General features: G+C 44.6%; 1 protein-coding gene across 1 annotated transcript; it reads right to left on the bottom strand.

Moving 5' to 3' along the window:
• Window positions 1-3200: 3200 nt before the first annotated feature.
• ptpdc1a (protein tyrosine phosphatase domain containing 1a) lies at window positions 3201-18836 on the bottom strand. Its single transcript, XM_080460937.1, has 10 exons — window positions 18505-18836; window positions 12824-12919; window positions 10113-10284; window positions 9654-9734; window positions 9457-9575; window positions 8167-8304; window positions 7136-8082; window positions 6356-6541; window positions 5743-5853; window positions 3201-5675 (listed from the first exon to the last, which is right to left on the bottom strand). The coding sequence occupies exons 2-10, from the start codon at window positions 12909-12911 to the stop codon at window positions 5577-5579; spliced, it is 1941 nt and encodes a 646-aa protein (XP_080317063.1). The 5' UTR covers window positions 12912-12919; window positions 18505-18836; the 3' UTR covers window positions 3201-5576.

Below are 18836 nucleotides of genomic sequence, written 5' to 3'. Positions count from 1 at the left end.
GTGTTAAAAGTAAGTCCAGGCGAGAGGAAAAAATAAACGATCGCTGCCGCTGCACTTGACTTGCTAACTGTAGCTTGTTGTCACTTATTCTACAGCCGAGGAGTCGCAAGAAGGATCCCTGGGATCACTAGCGCCCTCTACCATGAGGCAGGAGAACTGCGTGCCTCACCCAGTGCGTCTTCGCAGCCGTTTTTTGATTGCTCAGCACAAGAAACACGTTACACACATACAGTTGTTGACAAAATACACTGTACATTATATACCTCAGTTAACTAAACTATGGAAATTTATAATATAATTCATATAGCAAAAGTGTTTGAACATTTTAATAGCGACATACAGAGAGATAGCAATACGGTCTCACTGCACAGCAGGCCAGCAGTTAGCCGAGTCATTGCGCAATCCATGGTGAGGCTCAGCTGGCTGCCGCCTCACCACAAGTCTCTTCTCAGTATTTGAACGGTAAATGTGAAAATTCAGCGATTTTGAATAAAAATAATCTAAAACTGGTGAAGTTAAATGGAAAATAACTTTATAGTATAATCACTGGATACGTATAACAATTTAATTATTTTTTTTTCTTTTTACATTTTTTTTCTTTCCATGCAGTCAGGTGAGGCACTGCCTCCCCTGACTGCACGTCACTGATTATGACGTCACTAAGTGCAAGTGCGGTCTGCCTGCCACACCACCGTGATCACCTTTCACTAACTACTTTAGGAAGCCTCCTGACACCTTTCCTTAATCCCGTGACGTCCTCCATGGGGTTAAGGTAAAGTCGATATTTAAGGAGATAGGAGGACAATTCGACTGCTTTCTTCGCGCCACTATTGTTGCATAATGACGTTACATCCCTGCGTCATTCACAACACCGCCTACAATTTACCGCACTCTCTGTAGTGGGACCGCGTAACACAGTTGGTTCTGGGTGTGCTTTGCCTTACCATACCGGCCCGCCCCGCTCCGGGATGAACTATTTTTTTTTTCCTTCTTCTCTGTATTCATGCATCGTCGTTTTAATATTTTAAAAAAAAGAAGAGTATTGATGTTAAGTTAGTTTTAATGTAGCGTTTCAATGTCGGTTCCACAGTCATTCCTATGAGACGAATACTGACAATGACATTAATATATGCAACGCTGGAAAAAAAAAAGAATAGAATATAAAATACACAGATAATATTTACATACAAGGCAATTGGTAAAAATATTCAAACACAGTGAAGGGCTGGAAAGAAAAAAAAACTATTTACAAAAAAGCGATTGGCTGATTCCTGCGAACCAGTCGGTGTTCTATTCACTGTCAAGAGTGAGAAATAACCAGCATGTTGGACAGAGCAGAGTAAAACTCACCAACACAGCAGGAAGAAAGAAACAAAGAAAAAACAGTTTAAAGTGACAAAAAGAATGAATGAAAACAGGCAGCATCTCCAATTATCATTATTACCGTATGATACACATTTCATTCAAGAAATGTTATTATAGTCTTACCTTCTCTTAAAGTGACGTTCATCTGCAGAAAGTCCTGAACAAGAAACTCTTTCATTATTGCCTCCTGCTGCGATTGAAAGGCCAGTTTAGAAAATAGATGGATGTTGGCTATATAATCCTCCATTGTGGAAAAAAAGTAGTTTGGATTGACCTGCTGTTTCTTCCTCTGCAACTGTAGCATAAGAGTATGTGGACTCACCAGCGCCCCCTACCACTGGCAGAGGAACTGCCTGCCTCACGTGCTGCTGGAATGTCGCTGAGCATTCATTAACCGTACTGAACTCCTCCGCTGAGCTCCGGGACGTCAGGAGGAGGAGCTCAGCTGTTAGTTACACAGTTAGTTTGAGTGTTGATGCTCCCCGGTTTGTGAAGGATTGTTTAATGAGTGAGGCCCAGTCGTTTCAAATGTCTCTTCCTCTCTGTGGGGATCCAGTTATCTGTGATATTTAGGTGGACAGCGCCCCCTGATGGCTGTACAGGAGCACAGCAGGTTCACGCAGATGTGGTTCCAGCATGTTTGAAGGAGAATGTTACTGGCACCATTTGTTAAATGTACCAATGCCTTCAACACTCAGTGATGTGTCATAAGTAACTAACAAGATCACTGATATTTGACTCTCCTTCTTTTTTTTTTTTTCAAAGCTTAAAGTTTTTTCTTCCTCTTTTTAAAGCTTCACAGCTGGATTGAAGTCACACTTCGATTACGGACATTTCCCCCATTGTGTTGTTTGATGTTCCAACTTCAATCTGTTTTTCCCTTGAACACGTTTTCCTGTCTTTTAACCAAGTCATTCTCTGCTCCCATAAACGGCTCCACTTCGGTATCATTTGTCCACAGAAGATTCTTCCAGACAGACACGTTTCATTCAGAGACCACAAGAGGCCCAATTTCATCTTTGGGTCAGACTGGTAAAATACTAACATAAAAACATTTAAATGTACATTTTTAAGTTTTCTTTGTTGTGATATGGAGCGATTACGGTACGGTAAAGCGCACCCAGACCCAGCTCTGTCGCTCGTGGTCCCGCCGCAGACAGTACGGTTAAAATGTGTAGGGCGAAGAATCCGGAGCGGCCGAGTGAAGCCTTGAGCCTCGTTCTCTGTGGGACAGCGTAAGTGTCATATATGGCACAATCTGCTTCTGCATCATTGATTAGTGTTTGTTTGTGTGTGTGTGTGTGTGTTTTGCAAATTACCTATCGTTTATCACAAATCAGAACATTCTACTATTGTTTAGCACGCTATGAACATTAAAACACGTCATACCTACACCTATGACGTTTGCAGGAGAGAAAACCAGGTCTTTATTCTACATTATTTGTGTTGTTTTGAGGGTTATTTGAAGCAGGAACTAAGTTAAATAAATCATTAAACATAAAATGAATACCAGGTATCCAGAAAAGCAAATATACATTATATATTAATATATGTATGATTTTAAAGTTTCATATTTTCTGCCAACATTCTGATTTTCTTTTCACAAATTTCAAAGATAGTTTTATTAGTATCAATAAATAGGACAGAACTGATTATAGGGGACAGCATTAAATGCAACAAATACATTCCAGTCATATATTAACATTATTTTTTTTATTATTTATGGATTTAATTCATATATTTATTTCTACCATGTTAGATTTAATTTGATCTATAATCTCATGATTCTGCACGTTCCTAAACTGTGGTGCTCAAGAACAACAGATCTGAGAGTCAAGAATTTACACAATTATTTACTAAACAAAGACATTCTCACCACATGGTCAGCTGCTCAGGTCACGGCCGTGCCCCCCCCCCAGTTTAGGGATGGAAAGAGAGAGATTCTTTACCAACATTGACCTTTGAATCAGAGAGGCGGTTCTCCTTCAGTCTTTGTGAACCTCCTCCTGTGACCACTTCCTGTTTTACACTCTCTACCAATCACAATGGACTCTGCTCTCTGAGGGGGGCTCCAGTTTGCAGGCACTTCCTTGTTTACACCTCAACAGGCGACTGTTCTTGAGTACCAATGCAATCACATGGTACGAAATGGAGGTAAAAACACATGGTCGAATGCAAAGCTTTTGTCTCTGTAACAGTGAAGCTAAAATGGCCGACGACATAGAAGAATTCAAGTTAAAATAATCTGACAGCCAGCTTTGCAAAACAATCAATGTGTTTTTTTCTCCGCCATCACGCAAACTTTCTGAGAAGCTGCAGACTTTCAGGTAAGGAAGGAGCGGAGCTCCACCAGGTGGTGGTGGGCGGAGCTCCACCAGGTGGTGGTGGGCGGAGCGGAGCAGCTCACTGAACTACTGCAAGGTACCGATTCAGAGGTGAACAACACTTTTCAGTTTCAAGCTGAATCGGGCATCGTGCTGAACGACTGGAGCGAGCTTCAGGAGCCGGTAGCAGCTATGAGCAGCTATGAGCAGCTATGAGCAGCTATGAGCATGTATTAGCAGTAGAAGTGCGGCTGCTTTTTCCACAGGGCGACTAAAGAGAGTATTGTGATATATCTATATAGGTGCAGTTTGAGTTGCAGCAGCACAACAGTGACATTTCTGTTTTCCTCTCTGCAGCTGGACGGCTGGAGCAAGAGTGACTCGGTGAACCAGTTAATGAACGTGATGACTCGTGAGTCAGTTCAGTAAAGTGAGTCGTGGGTTTGCAGCCGCAGTGTTGTGGCAGAACTTTTCTTTAACGGATGAGGTGTTGGAATGCTGTCGTGTAAACGAGCCTAAGTGTTACATACAAGTGATAAAAACCTGAACAAAACAACTGAACAAAATGAGCTTCATCCTGAACAAGCATTACATTGTTTTTAATCACAAAACTGTAAATGTTAAGACTTACTCATGAATGTGAATGAACACACCAGAACTGTCATCTTGTGCTACAAACAGGCTGCAGTCAGTGGAGTTTAATTGTGTAAGTGCCCGCTTGTAAGAGTGAAAAAAAAAAGACACTTTCCCACAGTGCATTGCACCAGTGGTTCTGTATGTAAGACGGAATAATAAATAGTGAAGACACGTTAAAAACATTCACAGAATCAAACAAAGCCTTGGGTGAGGAGACGCAAGGAGCACATGGCACGTCAACATTTACAATGGCAGTCTTCACTTTCCCTCCCAGTTTGAATTTACTCTGCCTGCTTTTCTGCTCACAGCCACGTCCTCTGAAGGATCCACAGCTTCTCTGCACAGCTTGTCCACAGGAGGCCAGTTTCAGTACGCTAACTCGGCTGCATGCTCATCACGACACTGATCTCATTTAATCTCACTTCCCAATTCAGAAAGCTAAGGAACATAGCATTGGAGCTAGCATCTGCTTTGAAATGCGTCTTAATGACATAAGATTTTTTGGCCCTTCTTTAACATGCAGACCAAACAGGAAGAAGACCGACGCATCCGCTGCACGTCACCAGCTAATGTTAGCTTCAGTGCTAACACACTGAAACTGCTTGATAACTCCAAAGTCTGAAGGAAAAACACACATTGGTGGCATAGAGCTGCACAGAGGCCGTTATTCCCGTTACACCTAGAGTTGCCAACATTCCCAAATAAGGGACAGAAGTTTTTGACCGGTGATCAGTGCCGCCACAACGATGAATCAGCGTTATCATGACACTGACATGTTTTTCATTTCCCGCTATACATGACCCAGCTGTTTCATCCATGGTGGAGCACTCCAGTACCACCAACCTGCATCACCTCCATCAAAGTGTCTTATTTACAGGAATTGCATCTCGTCTTACTGTAGCAAACGGGAAATGGGTGCCATCTAGTGGTTGGAGGACACTAGCAGTCAATATAAGAGAGACAGTGCATCCCGTATGGGACAAACCTATTTAGGCCAAAATAGAGGATGTCTAATACGGGACAGTTGGCAACTCTAATTACACTCTCCATATCTTTAGAGACCTTTGTGAAAACCTGGTGAACTTAGTGTGCATTTAAACAAAAATCAAACTCTGTAACATTGGGTTGGACCCCCCCCCTTAGTGAAAATAACAAGTAATAACTGCATTTCATGTGTTTATAACAACACATCGGCGTCACGACAGGTTTACAGGAACATTCAAAGAGCTGCACAGACGACACTCAGCGGTGTTAATGCCCACGAGGCGGCTCGTCCTGTCTGGAGTGAAGGACGGGGGTCAGGATCTGTGTCAGGGTCTGGTACAGGGACGACTGGGAGGCGGGATCCGTCTGTAGAGAGGAAACCCGGTCAGCGCTGGTTCAGACCTCACCGTCACGTTGTGTTCAGCTCACTCACCTTGGTGAACGCCCGGACCGTCTGCCGCAGGAAGCTGGTCTCCACGTCTCTGGGCAGCGGCAGCAGCTGAGCAGCACAGTCCAGGATACACAGCAGCGTGAGCCGGTGATCCTGAGAGCAGCAGAGACACACACACACACACACACACACACACACACACACACACACACACACACACACACGCACGCACGCACGCACGCACGCACGCACACACACACACACACACGCACGCACACACACACACACACACAATTGGGAGGAAAGTCTCATCGTTTCAGGAGTTCCTTCACCGTTTCCACCAAAATGTGACTTGTATTTGAAACTAAAACACGCCAGGCCACCAGACGTAGGCCAGGCCATGCAGAAAACCTGCATGAGAGGTTTATATTTAATTTTGAATTAAGCAAGACATCCGAGTAAAAAAAAAAAGAAAAGCTTTTTTAGTGGAATTTTTAAACATAAACCAGCTTGAAATCTGTAGCTTTCCTGACAGAACCGGTTCTATGACATAATATCAATTCATTTTTATAAGGCAATGATGCAACCAAATACAGAAATGTGACATTTTGTTCAGTTTTCGCTTTTCAAAAGAAGATAATTGTCTTTGTGGAACCTTGTGCAAGGAGTGGAGGGCGCTCTGAGGGTCGGCTTTCCTCTGGCTCAGGGTCTTCACGTCCTCACTGCTGATGACGGGCTCTTTGAGCTGCTCCAGCCAGGACCACATGAGAGCCGACAGCACCAGGGGGTCTCTCTCCACACACAGACGCTCCCAGGCCCCCTCCCTGGAGTTCAGCTCCGTCTGCACAGCACAGCACAGAGGGGGGGGGGGGGTCAACATGTACACTCTGGAAAGTAAAACGCTCAAGTGTATGACGCACCGAATTTAAACAGGATGTTTCAGCTGAAACCGTTCTGTATTACAGCTGGACATACATCTATTAATATTATCCAACACTATTTTGACTACGTTTACTGCAAACATAAGAGAGGATGGTAACGAGAGATTCTACAGCAGTGGTGCAGAGGACACACTTGCATAAAGAAATAAATCTGATAGCGGTCTACATTTGTGTTAAACCTCCTGGTTTGAGTTCATCGATCCCTCAGAGGTTTTCTGTCATTTCAGGATTATGACAGATTCTTACCGCCTCGCTGATTTATAAACCAGCGTATCGTCAGATCTGAGCTGTACACACAATCCAAAAAACCTGCACCATGGGTCCCTGAGCAAGACCCTGGAAGACCCCAGCAGCCCCCTGAGAGCTGTTCTGTGTGGCTGCTACTGACGGTCAGTCGCTAAAGGAATTTCCCCAAATGATTAATACATTACATACACATATGGAGAGGCAGAGGCACAGTTGGAAGTTGAGTGAAGGGGGTGGGAGGGTCCTACCTGCCACACAGAAACCTTGGTGGTCAGATCCTGGTCCGTTAAGTCCAGAGCCAGAGCTTTGGCCACCATGAGCCGGCGAGCCTCCAGGGGGAGTTCAGACTGGAGGCTGATGAAGGGGACCTGAGACTCGTCCTCCTCACTGAGCAGCAGGCTGCTCCGGGGGGACAGCACAGGCACTGTGGAGCTACAGAGGGACGGGCTCCTGTTCATGACCTTTGACCCAGGGTCCTGAGGCAGGAGGTGACAGGCTGCTGGAAGGCTGCTGTGAGACAGGGAGTGCTGGATCAGACTGCTGAAGGGTCTGTGGTTCTGCTGCTCCTCCAGTTTGTGGAGAATAGAGTCGCTGTAGCTGAGCCTCCTGCTGTGAGAGAGCAAGGACCTCACAGGGCTCTCCTCATTCTGCAGCCTCCACAGGGGGTCCAGGTCATTGTCGCTGGCCAGAGCCTGATCGTGAGGCAGTCTGGGCTGGAGGGCCTCCGGACTGAGGGGGTGAGTCGGACACGGTGGGACGGGAATCCCCTTCCCCCTCATCTCCTTCCCCAGCTGCTGGAGGGCCTGGCGGGACACCGTCTTCTCTATCTCGGCCGTGAGGTCAGGGACCTCTGGCCACTCCTCCTCTACCACCACCTGCCTGTCGGCCGCGATGTCCACCAGCAGCCGGCACACCACCTGGACGATCTTCGGGACGTTCTTCATCAGGCGCGCTTCATAGCCGTGCAGCAGGTGGCGCTGCCGCGTCAGGTACTGCGATAGGGTGACGGCGGCGGCTCTGGGCTCGGCGCAGGAGAAGACGCTCCGCAGGGGGACCAGGAACTGGGCGAACTCCCGCACACACAGCAGCTGGCCCCTGGTCTGGATGGAATTGGGTCTCTTGGCCCGGACGAACAAGATGGCCTGGTCAGCGTTCATCCTGGTCGTGAAGACGAGGTAACAAGCCAGCAGCACACCTGAACAACACAAAGCACAAACTGGCTGCTTCAGAAAGAAGACTGACGAGGCCATCGGAGGATTTGCAGACTGCTCAGACCAACCTGTCCGACCGAGTCCAGCGTGACAGTGAACCGCCATCTTTCCCTCCTGGACCGCAAAGGACATGACTTTGACCATGTCCAGGATCGTAGTCAGAGAGGCCACACCATAGTCCTTCCAGCCAAAGGTGTAGTAATAGACTGAAATACACAAAGGAAGACTTAATGCATTGGTTTCTGTCTCATCCCTGTGAAAACTAGTGATAAAGGCAGAGGAGCTAAACATGTTCCAACACCAAGTCCAGTTGACCTAATTCCATTACTTTGAGATCCAGAGTCGGAGCAGTGCTTTTGTTATACAGGCACAGAAGTCAGCGATCTACACGGCGGCTCACTCTGGCAGAAAGAACAACTCACTCTGCATGATGAAGAACTACGATGACTTGCTTCTCCATTTGAACTTTCACATGCGTATGGGCAGACCCGTGCATATATTCTATAACTTTCAAAACTATAAACGTCTGGGAATTGTTCGAAAGTTATAGTATACCTTAAATAGTCAAATTCAAAATGTTGAATTGCAGAGTACATTGATGGTTATTCATTTAATTTTTCACGCGCTTAGTTTTGCCGGCATAAGAAAATGACTTGTGGCAAGAAAACAAGCCTGTGTTTACGCTGCAGGCTTTCAGCTCCAACCAGTCTTGGGTCATTGTCTCCAGAGAGCTTGTTAGGAAGAGGAATTATCACCACCACCCAATGGAAACAGAACACATGCACAATCCCCCAGCAATTAGCAGGCTACAAGGGACTGCACTACATCCGGGATGCAAAAATACCCAGCTGTGGCAGCGCCGGGGTAAAATGCTAAATGTTCCTGAGTTTGTCGTTTAATAGCTGACTGCTGCTCAGTGTCATGCACCGAGCTGAGGTTCAACCTGTTCCTCTGAGAGAGCTCTTTAGACCCTCTGAACAGAGATCTGACACATTTCAAACAAAACCTTCAGTCAGTTCTTCTCATCCTTGTAGAAAATATTCCCTAAGAACTGTGTCATAGACCAAAAGCTTGTGTCGCTGTTGCTCAGAAACATCTCCTGGAGGATCCTATCAGAAAGCTTCTGACAGGGGAAACACTCAGGTCACTGCATCAAGAAGCAAGAAGAAGAACAGTACTGCAGCCAAGTGTCTGGGGACTGTATTGGTTCTGACGTTTAGCTCGTTCTTTTACACGACCATGATGATGTAAGTCTTTGGACAATGTCTCTTGAGACCGTTTCATGAAGCTTTCCGCCTTCGTCAGACAACACAACCTATCTTAACCCTTCCCTCAAAGTCGAATAAAGTCAAACTCACTGCCTGCCTCCATGAAGGTTTCGGGTCGATAAGTGAAGCCGCTCTCGGGCTCCAGAGAGTATCCACAGCTAGCGTGTTCTCCGGGCCGCTGCAGATTAATGACCGTCTTCAGACCGCAGCTGAACATGGACGACACAACAGACAGCCATGAGCTTGCACAGTCAGACTCAACATCCATCTGATGATTAAAGCTGTACCTTTGAAACTGTTGGAGGATATTGTATTTGTCGATTATTTCAGTGGAAGGCCTCGCCATAGCTAGCAAGTTGTCAGTAATCCTGGAAGTGAAGAGTTGGCCAGTTAGTGAGAGCTGTGTATACAATAAAATCCTTCAGGGAGGTAAAAACTCTTCAGGAAGTACATGTCTGAGTTATTTCCTATTACTAAGTGGAATGAAAGATTTGACACATCCAGAAATACAAATGTTTGGATCAGCACAACACTAAACATGAAGCCACCAGCTCACGTTTAATCCTACTTTTATACACTACATACAGTTTTTGACATTAGACTTTTAAAAACAGAATAAATGAAGACCAATTAGTTGTACAAACATATGTAATTCTATTCCTTGATTCATTGATCAACCACAATGAGTTTGAAGTGAAGAATATTGAGATGTTTTTCTTGGAGACTTGAGGCTGTGTCCATCGTACCAGGACGAGTAGAGTCCCTTGATGGCTTGCTCCTCGTCGCTCCAGCGAGAGGGGTTCTCGTATTTGCAGGCTCTGCCTCCACAGGCCATGGAGCACTGCATGTGACCGGGGATGACATGCCTCAGGGTCTCCCCCATCTTGGTGTACTTTGCTGTGGGAACCCTTGCAATAACTAGAAGACAAAAACAAGAGAAAACACAAATGGTGAGAGTCACCGGTGTGACTTGATGCAGTTCCAGCAGTCCCATGAAGCTCAAGTCATGGTTCATCTCCTGGTCCTGCCAAGCAGCTGAGGCTGATTCACGCTGACAGCAAACATGTGAGAGGAGGAGAGGATCTCCTTCGGTAGAGCGTCTGAGGCTGAGTGGCAGCTCTCCTTCCCTGGGCCGAGGGAGCGGCTTCCTCACTGCTGCATCTCACCGCACCAACAAAGGGCCAATGCTGATTCATCAACCATCACTTCATCTGCAGCAGCATGTGTCCCCATGACAACCGTCTCCACCGTGATAGGTTGTCCTTCGTTCATCTGCTGCAGCATCGAAGCTCCTCCTGCTGCTTTTGATGGGCGATTGCTAACAAGTGGTTTATCTGAAGCGCAGCTGGACATACACCCAAAGACACACTTTAACACAGGATTTTAGGTTTCATCACATACTTTGAAATGTTTCAGTATGACATTCAGCTTCTTCATAAACCAAATGAATAGCAGCAAACTACAAAAGCATCAGTGAACCATTATAAACACATGTTGAGAAAGAAAAGCAAGAGGCTCTGAGGCCAAACTGATCCGCCTGGCTGAGACACTGTGATTGTGTTAAGAACTGTAAAGTGATACATGCATTGTGACCGTGTGTGATCACTCATCGATAAAACATTATGACCAACACCCAGAAAGTCATTACTTCAACTACATTACTTCTCAGAGACAGTGTTGTTTTAAAGTGTCAAGGTTGAAAAAGGGACTTAAGTCCAATCTTTACTTTCCGAGCACAGGTAATCCACCCTGTGCTCGAGGTTCCGCTCTGACCTCTATGCGGTCGACCACGCGCAGCTCAAATCTGGTCATTGGGTGGACTGTGCGCTCCAAACAGGCATGCGCCATTCTGGTGCATACGTGGTCAGAGCTCACACACACACAAACAACAATGGATGCCACCTTTGAGGAGTGTTTGTACGTGGAGGTCCGCCGGTATCCACATCTGTTTAATCCCAACCTCAAGGTTTACAAAGACAGCCAGATGGCTCTAAATTCATGGCACGAGATTTCAAAGAATGTAAGGAAAGAGGAGCACATATGCCACCAGAAATGGAAGTCTCTCCGCGACCGGTACGTGAAAGCAAAATAGAAAATGGAATACAGAAGAGGTAAGGTGAACTAAGAAATCATAAAACTATGAGAAAACGAGAGGCTGCAATCAAGACAAAGTAGCTACGAGCAGCAGGCCTGCCGAGGCTGGTAGTTTCAGTCTATTCTGAGTGTGGCTCACGAGTGTTCACATGAGGGTATGTAATTAACTGTGGACATGCAAATAACTACATGTGCGTTGTCAGTTTTTTCCATTCTGAGAAACTGAACTCTTCAGCCAAACACAACAAACACAGCCGCTCTATTTCTTTCCCTTTTTGCGAGATCGCCATTTTGGTTTTAAATGCACACGGCGCCCTTATCAACCGGGATGCGTAGACCAATGCACATGAATGAAACACATGCCGACGTGAGCCCAGCAGTGTAGTATGAAGGCAATTGTGAGCATTTGCAGTTGGCACACAGTCTGCGGATGTGCAATGTGGAAAGTGAGGAAGGGCCTTTAGGTCGTTAGTTGAAGAGTGTGGAAAAGAGGAACTAAGATTTTAACTTTCTGCTGCTAACACTGTTTTAACAGAGTGACAATAAAGACTTATTGTACAAAGACTTATTCTTACTCAGCGGTTAGGAGGCAAAACTTCTAACCGAGAGGAGGCAACATTTCTGCCAGTAACTGCAGCTCAAACTCTACATTTTCCATTATTCAACATTTCTTTTCTAAATCACGCAGCTTTTTCCTCCATATTTATTTTTCCTTTTAGAAGTAAGCAAGCTGTGATCCCTTTCTGGGTGAATCATTTAAGAAAAGATGTCTGTACCAGCATCAGCTGGTACAGACATCTTTTCTTTGATTTTCATGAGCTGAATGCACAAGGAAAATTACCTTTCAATAAATAATATGACTTATAGTGATATCTCTTTGTTAGTTCATAAACCCATGAGTTAACGGTGGAGTGGTAATAAGAGAACAACTTGAATAGATTCAACATACAGATTCACTTACAACCAGGTCATAAGAATGCAACTAAAGTGATAGGAAGCTCTATAAGGTCAAAACCTCAGTAGATTTAATTTTATTCCAGAAAATTGGCATGAAATTGCATTAGAATCAACAATTTTTTGTATCCACTACTTATGAATGAGACTCTGAAATCAACAATCTGATCTCAGTGAGATTTTTTTGATGAGGAAAATAAATTAGTAATAACCGGGAAATAACAACAACCAAACATTCTCATTTGTTTTAGTCCACATCGGAAATAATTACATTGATCCTTCAACCAGAGACGACAACGTGAAATTATTTAGGTTGATCCTCACGCCCTTAATGACGCATTGAGAAGGTGTGGACATGCTGGCGTTCCTGGGTGAACCTCAGCAGCTGTGTGCGGTGGAGTGGTCCTACCTGTCTGCATGCTTCCTGCGATGTGTGGTCTGTGGTCTGTGCTGGTGGAGTGAGACCGGTCACTCTGCATGCCGACTCCAGCTGCCATGGCAGGGACTGCAAGGTGCAACAAAACACTATGTCAGTGATGGCAAAGAGCGGAAGATCAGGGAGAAGCTTCCAGAGCGTTGCCTGGCAGGAAAACCCAGGGGGGAGGCTGCAGGTGGGCGTGGCCTGAAGTGAACAGGTGAAACCCTTCCTGTAGCCTCATTAACGTCTCCAGATAAACAGAGCATGCAGCAGACATCACAGTTTCAGATCAGGGCTCCTCTCACTGTTGTGCGGCAGCTCTGTCAGGGTGTCGGTTTAACTGCAGGGACCAAGTGTTTCTCACATTACACCGAGAGCATTAACAATTGAGCACATGCTGACTTTCTGCCAGCCAAATGATTCCCTGATCTCTGCTTCTTCCTTCAGAAACACTCAAGAAGTCTTTATCAAAGGCCGGTGGTTCTGAATAACACCTTAAAACGCAACAAGTGGCACCAACTGCTTCCTGTTATCACATTTAGCTGCAAACCTGCTGCCTCTCTGTCCTGAGCATCAGTATAGCATCTTCAGCTGTAGCCTTGTTAGATGCTAAATCTCTCCTCATTACATTAATCCTGGGGTCAAACAAGGTCATTATCACTGTGCTACCTACTGCCACCCACTGTCAAGACAACATATTGCAGGCAGAGGCACAACAATGCCGACTCTTTTGCAGTGACATCCAGTGTATAAAGCATCTTCCTCACACAAACATCCAGGTCCAGTTGGACAAAGTCTCATATATATTTATTCATTAAGTAGCCTAGTAATTCTATCAACACCTTACTGTCAAATCAAATGAATTCAGTGCACTTCAAAAACAGTTTGACAATATTTATTGTCATATAACATGAAATATACGTATGGCTGCTGATGAAATGTTCCCATTTACTAAATATAAGTCAGTCTCATTTTCACAATGAGAGACAAATACAAGCGGTGATCTGATTCATCAAGAGATTTTAACAACTAGTTCTAGTAAGAATACGGAAAACTGCATGTTGAAATACAGTGCTTAACTTCAGAACAGCAAAATACATTTTATAGATAACAAGAGCAATCAGAGATTTCTGTCCTCCGCCAAGGGTCGATCGACATGGACACAGGCAAATGACACATATTCCACATCCAGATCAACTGAAGATGAAGACCAGCTCATTAGTTTTTGAGATATCTTGTTAACAGAGAGACAAACAGAGAAATTACCTTGGTGATTTTATAACCTCCTTGGTGGAAGTAATAAATCTAAACATGTTAACTATCGGAGAAAGACTCACTTTCTTCCCCCACTTTTTTCCTCCGTGAGAAAATGGAGGTCCTGTACAGATTTTTGTGTGAGGAGGCAAACGTTGTGAACACTGGTCTTAGGGTTAGGGTTAAACACAGTTTATGGGCAGTTTGGCTTTCAATAATGATTAATAATTATCAAAGATGGTTATTAATTATCAACACAAAATGGAATCTGATGAGCATCAGATACCTCGGGGCACCACCTGTTTAACAGGAAACGATGGCAATTTCTTTATATCAGTCTCAAAATGTATATTAAACTATTGATTTGGAATAAAAATTATTACAATTACCAAAATTAATAGTAAAGCCTGAAGGATGGAGTCACGTGACAAAAGAGCATGGCGGCGTGAGTCGTTTGGCGTGTTCTGGCCAGGCATTTAAATGACTGAAATGCATTGATTGACTCAATTTTATGAATCTAAAAGGGGAGAAATAACTTTAGTAAAAACACAGAGCACATGTCAACATCAAGAATCATTGGACAAACAAGGAGTAAGGCAAACAAAAAGGTGAAAGAGAGGAGCACTGCGCCAAACGGACAACGACCGAGGTGGAGGAACAAACACTGGGTTGGGCGCAGAAACTTTCAACACAAATCGCGAGTATGGCCATCGCTTTCCACTTGGGCTGAACAATTAATTGCATTTGCGATAATATCGCGATATGATAAAACAGGATTTTCCAATCGCAAGGGCTGCGATTTGACTGCTCACGTGATCTGGTCACGTGACGACTTGCGTGTCCTACGCGTGTCATGCGCCCACATATACATCGTGAGCGAGCGGAGCAGAGCAGCAGGGACAGAAGTCAACTGAACCTGTTGCACAATAGCCTGGTTTTTAGGGATGGAGCTGATCCGATCCGGGATCGGGTTCCGATATCAACGTAATTCACAGATCAGAAATTTACGATCCAACCTGCAGAGATTTCTGATCCATGAGCCTTGTCTGTGCTTCACTGTTACTGAAATGACTCCACAGTGTTTCCCTGCTGCTGCTCTGCTCGCTGGCTGCAAACTGTGGACTGGATTTCCTGAAGGGAGGCGGGTCTCAATGAGACGAGGAGGAATGAGTCAGGAAATCCATTCCACAGTTTGCAGCCAGCGAGCAGGCTAGGGAAGTAGCACTGTGCTATACAATTTCTCATGACAACATGTTGCTGTTTGGATGGATTTTACGCTCAAAACACTCAAAGCTACACAGCAACGTGGATGTTTGCAAATCAGTTGTACAGCAAGGCGGTCGCTTTGTCGTATAACGAACACAGTAACGTTTTTGTGCAGCTTATTCTCAGTTTGATTGGTTATTTATTCACCTGGCAGCCGTTTACCTTTAGTCCCTCTTTTCCCTTGATTTAAATTCAAATTTTGTGATATTTGAGTTTATATCAGTGGTTAGAGCCGCAGGGGAAAGTGGTAGAAATGCACTTTTTGTAATAAATTTTCGGAAATTTGTAGTTTTTTCGCCACAGCAGACGTCACTAACCTTCGCCTCCGTCTGAATATTATTACGTCATCTAGTGGAAGTGCAGTCTGATTGTCACAACAACGTGATGGCCTTTCACTAACTCCTTTAGGAAGCTTCCTGACACCTTTCCTTAATCCCATGACGTCATCCAGGGGGTTCAGGGAAGTAGATCGGAAAAGAGAAAGGAGGGACTATTAGGATGTCCCTCTAGCTTTTCAAGGGGACCAGAGATCTTGTTTGCTCCAGTTCACAGTTGGTGGGCGTGTTCGCCAGAACAAAATGTTTTTTCCCTGAGAAGAACTCTGGTTCAGACCAAACAGGGGAATGTGAAGACGCCTTAATAAGCAGCACAGGTTTTATGGCTGCAAGTCCTCTTGCTGCGGATTCTCACGCTGCTATCTGCAAACGGCCTCCCTTTAAGACACGCTTGTATCTCCAAATCGCAGCTGACGATGTTCCAACACCCCGGCGGAAAGAGACTGACCCGATGGGCCTGGCGGAGTGTCTGGGTATCCAGTTCGAGCCTGACACCGCCTGGCTGCACTCACAGGAAGCTCGGCTCCATCACCAGCTGCTCCTCGTGATGTCCACACATCAAATATCAACAATTACATGGAGAGACACATTTCTTCAGATCATCTGAAGAAGAGCCAACACGTAGGGGGAGGGAGCATACGCTGTCTTGGTGGACGTGTGAACGCTCAGATAATGACAGTGGGACGCAAGAGGCTCCTCGACAGAGTGCTCATAGGGAAACATGGCCGATGGGAGGCGTGAAATGCTCATGCTGATGATGCCTGATGGGCTCTTCTGATTAATGTATAGTTCAAGTGTTTCACAGGTTTTCACCACAAACTCATTCACAAGCAGTGCTTTCCCAGCATGCATCACTCTCTTTAAACGCACACTACAGCAGGAAGTGAAATGAGATGTAATGACTTACCTTAACTGACCTTTCACAACATGAATTACACAGTGGATTAAACCAAACTCTGATGGATAGTCAGAAATAATACTTTGTGGACTGCTCAAGTGGTGGAAAAGCACTACAAAAGTGAAATTCCTTTACCATTTAACAGTCAGTGTTTAATGAGTCTAGTTTCCTTAGCTGTACATAAAGTGCTGTGATAAAAATGTTTTCCCTTCTCAAATTAATATTTTCCCCCACTTAAATGTTCAACAGAGATGTATATATTTCGATGACCGATATCTTTATTGTCAATCAAAAGATACACCTTCGGCACATACATGAACAAAATTGCTTAAGAACGAACAAATTTTAAATAGTACACAGAGATAATCAAAGTAAACACAAAATGCAGTTTTTGAATGATGATGTAATGTTTTGAAGAGAGACTATCCAAACCAAGGACCCAGGACAACATCTAAAGAAGTGTGGGCCTCTGTTAAGTTCATGACTCAACAACAAGGAAGAGGCTGGGCAGAAATGGCATCGAGTGCCAAAAACCACTGCTGACCAAGAAGAACATAAAAGGCAAACAAACATCTGAATGAGCAAACAGAATATTCTCTGGACTGACAAGACAAAAGTTGAACTTTTTGGAAGGTGTGTGTCTCGTTACATCTGGCCTGAGGGCTCTGCCATACGTTCCACTTTGCTCGTCCACAGACCGCTCAAACTTCTGGGTTTACGTCGGTGCAAGTTCCTCAACAAAACATAACGATCATGAAAATATTTCCACTTCTGGTGGCCAGCGTTCTCATCCTTTCCTAAAGTTGTCGATATTTCCCTCCAGGAGTTCTGAGGTATGGAAGCGAATATGGATCAGAAATCAATTTGAAATGTATAGAAACGCCTTTTTAATTTTCAGATTAAAACTGCTTTTTTGACTCAGAAATTAAATTAATAATACATCATCCAAACGGCTTTTTCATTTTCTTCTTCGAGACTGCTTATTCTGTGACTTAATTCAAATTAAAAAGAAAAGGACGATTACATTTTCAAACGATACCCCAGAAAGTATTTTGCAAAACCATTTGCAGAAATGCTTTTTCGTTAAAGGTTATAGCTGCAATATTTGACCCACCACAAATAAAAATGTATAATAATTACCGATGTACGTACATGTTGTATTTCTCCAGATATCTATGCCTGATTAGATAAGTTTTAATCAAAAATATGACTTAATTCATGTTCAGTTGTTTCCAAACAGCAGGAAAAATAACACTTTTATGCACAACTGTAAAAGGTTCATTCTGATGACCATGTCTTGGACAGCTCATAAAAATTGACCAACTAATACTGTCAAAGTAAATTAAGTATTTTGTACTACTGTTGTGTCATCATTTTCAAGTGTATTCTCTCATGAATCCAATATGTTCATTACATTGGTAGCAAATAACAAATATTGTTAGTTTAATATAAAAAAAATCTGAATCCATTGAAAAAGGCCTTGTCAAAGGTGGTGTAGCTTTGTGGAGAGAGAAAGAGCACCGTTATCCACACCACCCAATGAATGCCTGGAAGCCTCAGCACCTCCATGTCACATTTTACCTGCGTTTGAAGGCGGTCTGCTCTACAACAGACACCAGATGGGCTTATAGAAGTTTCTATGACTAAAATGAGATTTGACTGTGATGATAAAGTTTGTATAAATAAAATGAGATGTGTAGTGCGATAACCTCCTATGATGGGAGCGAGTGAGTTGACGTTTGGCGTTATTCTGATTTTTGTGTCATCTGCAGACCTGTGCCCCGGAGTTTACACCCCCCCGGGCGGAGCCCCCCCCCCGGCTGGTCCGTTAGCTTTAGCCGGTGCTGATGCTGCAGGCTGGAGTCTTGACGCTAGCTACTTAGCTTCCTAGCATAGTGACTAAGAAGAGACCGACTCACCGTCGTTCTGTCGTCCGAGCTGTCTTCAAGGGTCCCGGGAGAGCGGGCCCATGTCCCCCCCGGCCGCGGACTGTTTCCGCCTCGTATTTCCCCGGAGCCACATCGTTCAGCGATGCAAGAGCAGCTAGCTCCGAGGCTAACCACGCTCGCTGACGCGTCACAGCCCGTGACGTCACAGGACCGCTTGAATATTTAAAAACTTTAAAAGTCACACTGCTTAAATCTACACTTTATTTTAAACCGTTGCCTACTTAAGCACACTGCGTGAGAGTGGGAAAGAAGACCACTTTCTCCAGGTGGCAGAGTTTTTTTCCACACATCCGGTGCGCCAC

Source organism: Lipophrys pholis (genome assembly GCF_963383615.2).
Source record: "Lipophrys pholis genome assembly, chromosome: 4".
Taxonomy (NCBI): domain Eukaryota; kingdom Metazoa; phylum Chordata; class Actinopteri; order Blenniiformes; family Blenniidae; genus Lipophrys; species Lipophrys pholis.
This window is presented reverse-complemented; position numbering and strand designations above follow the sequence as displayed.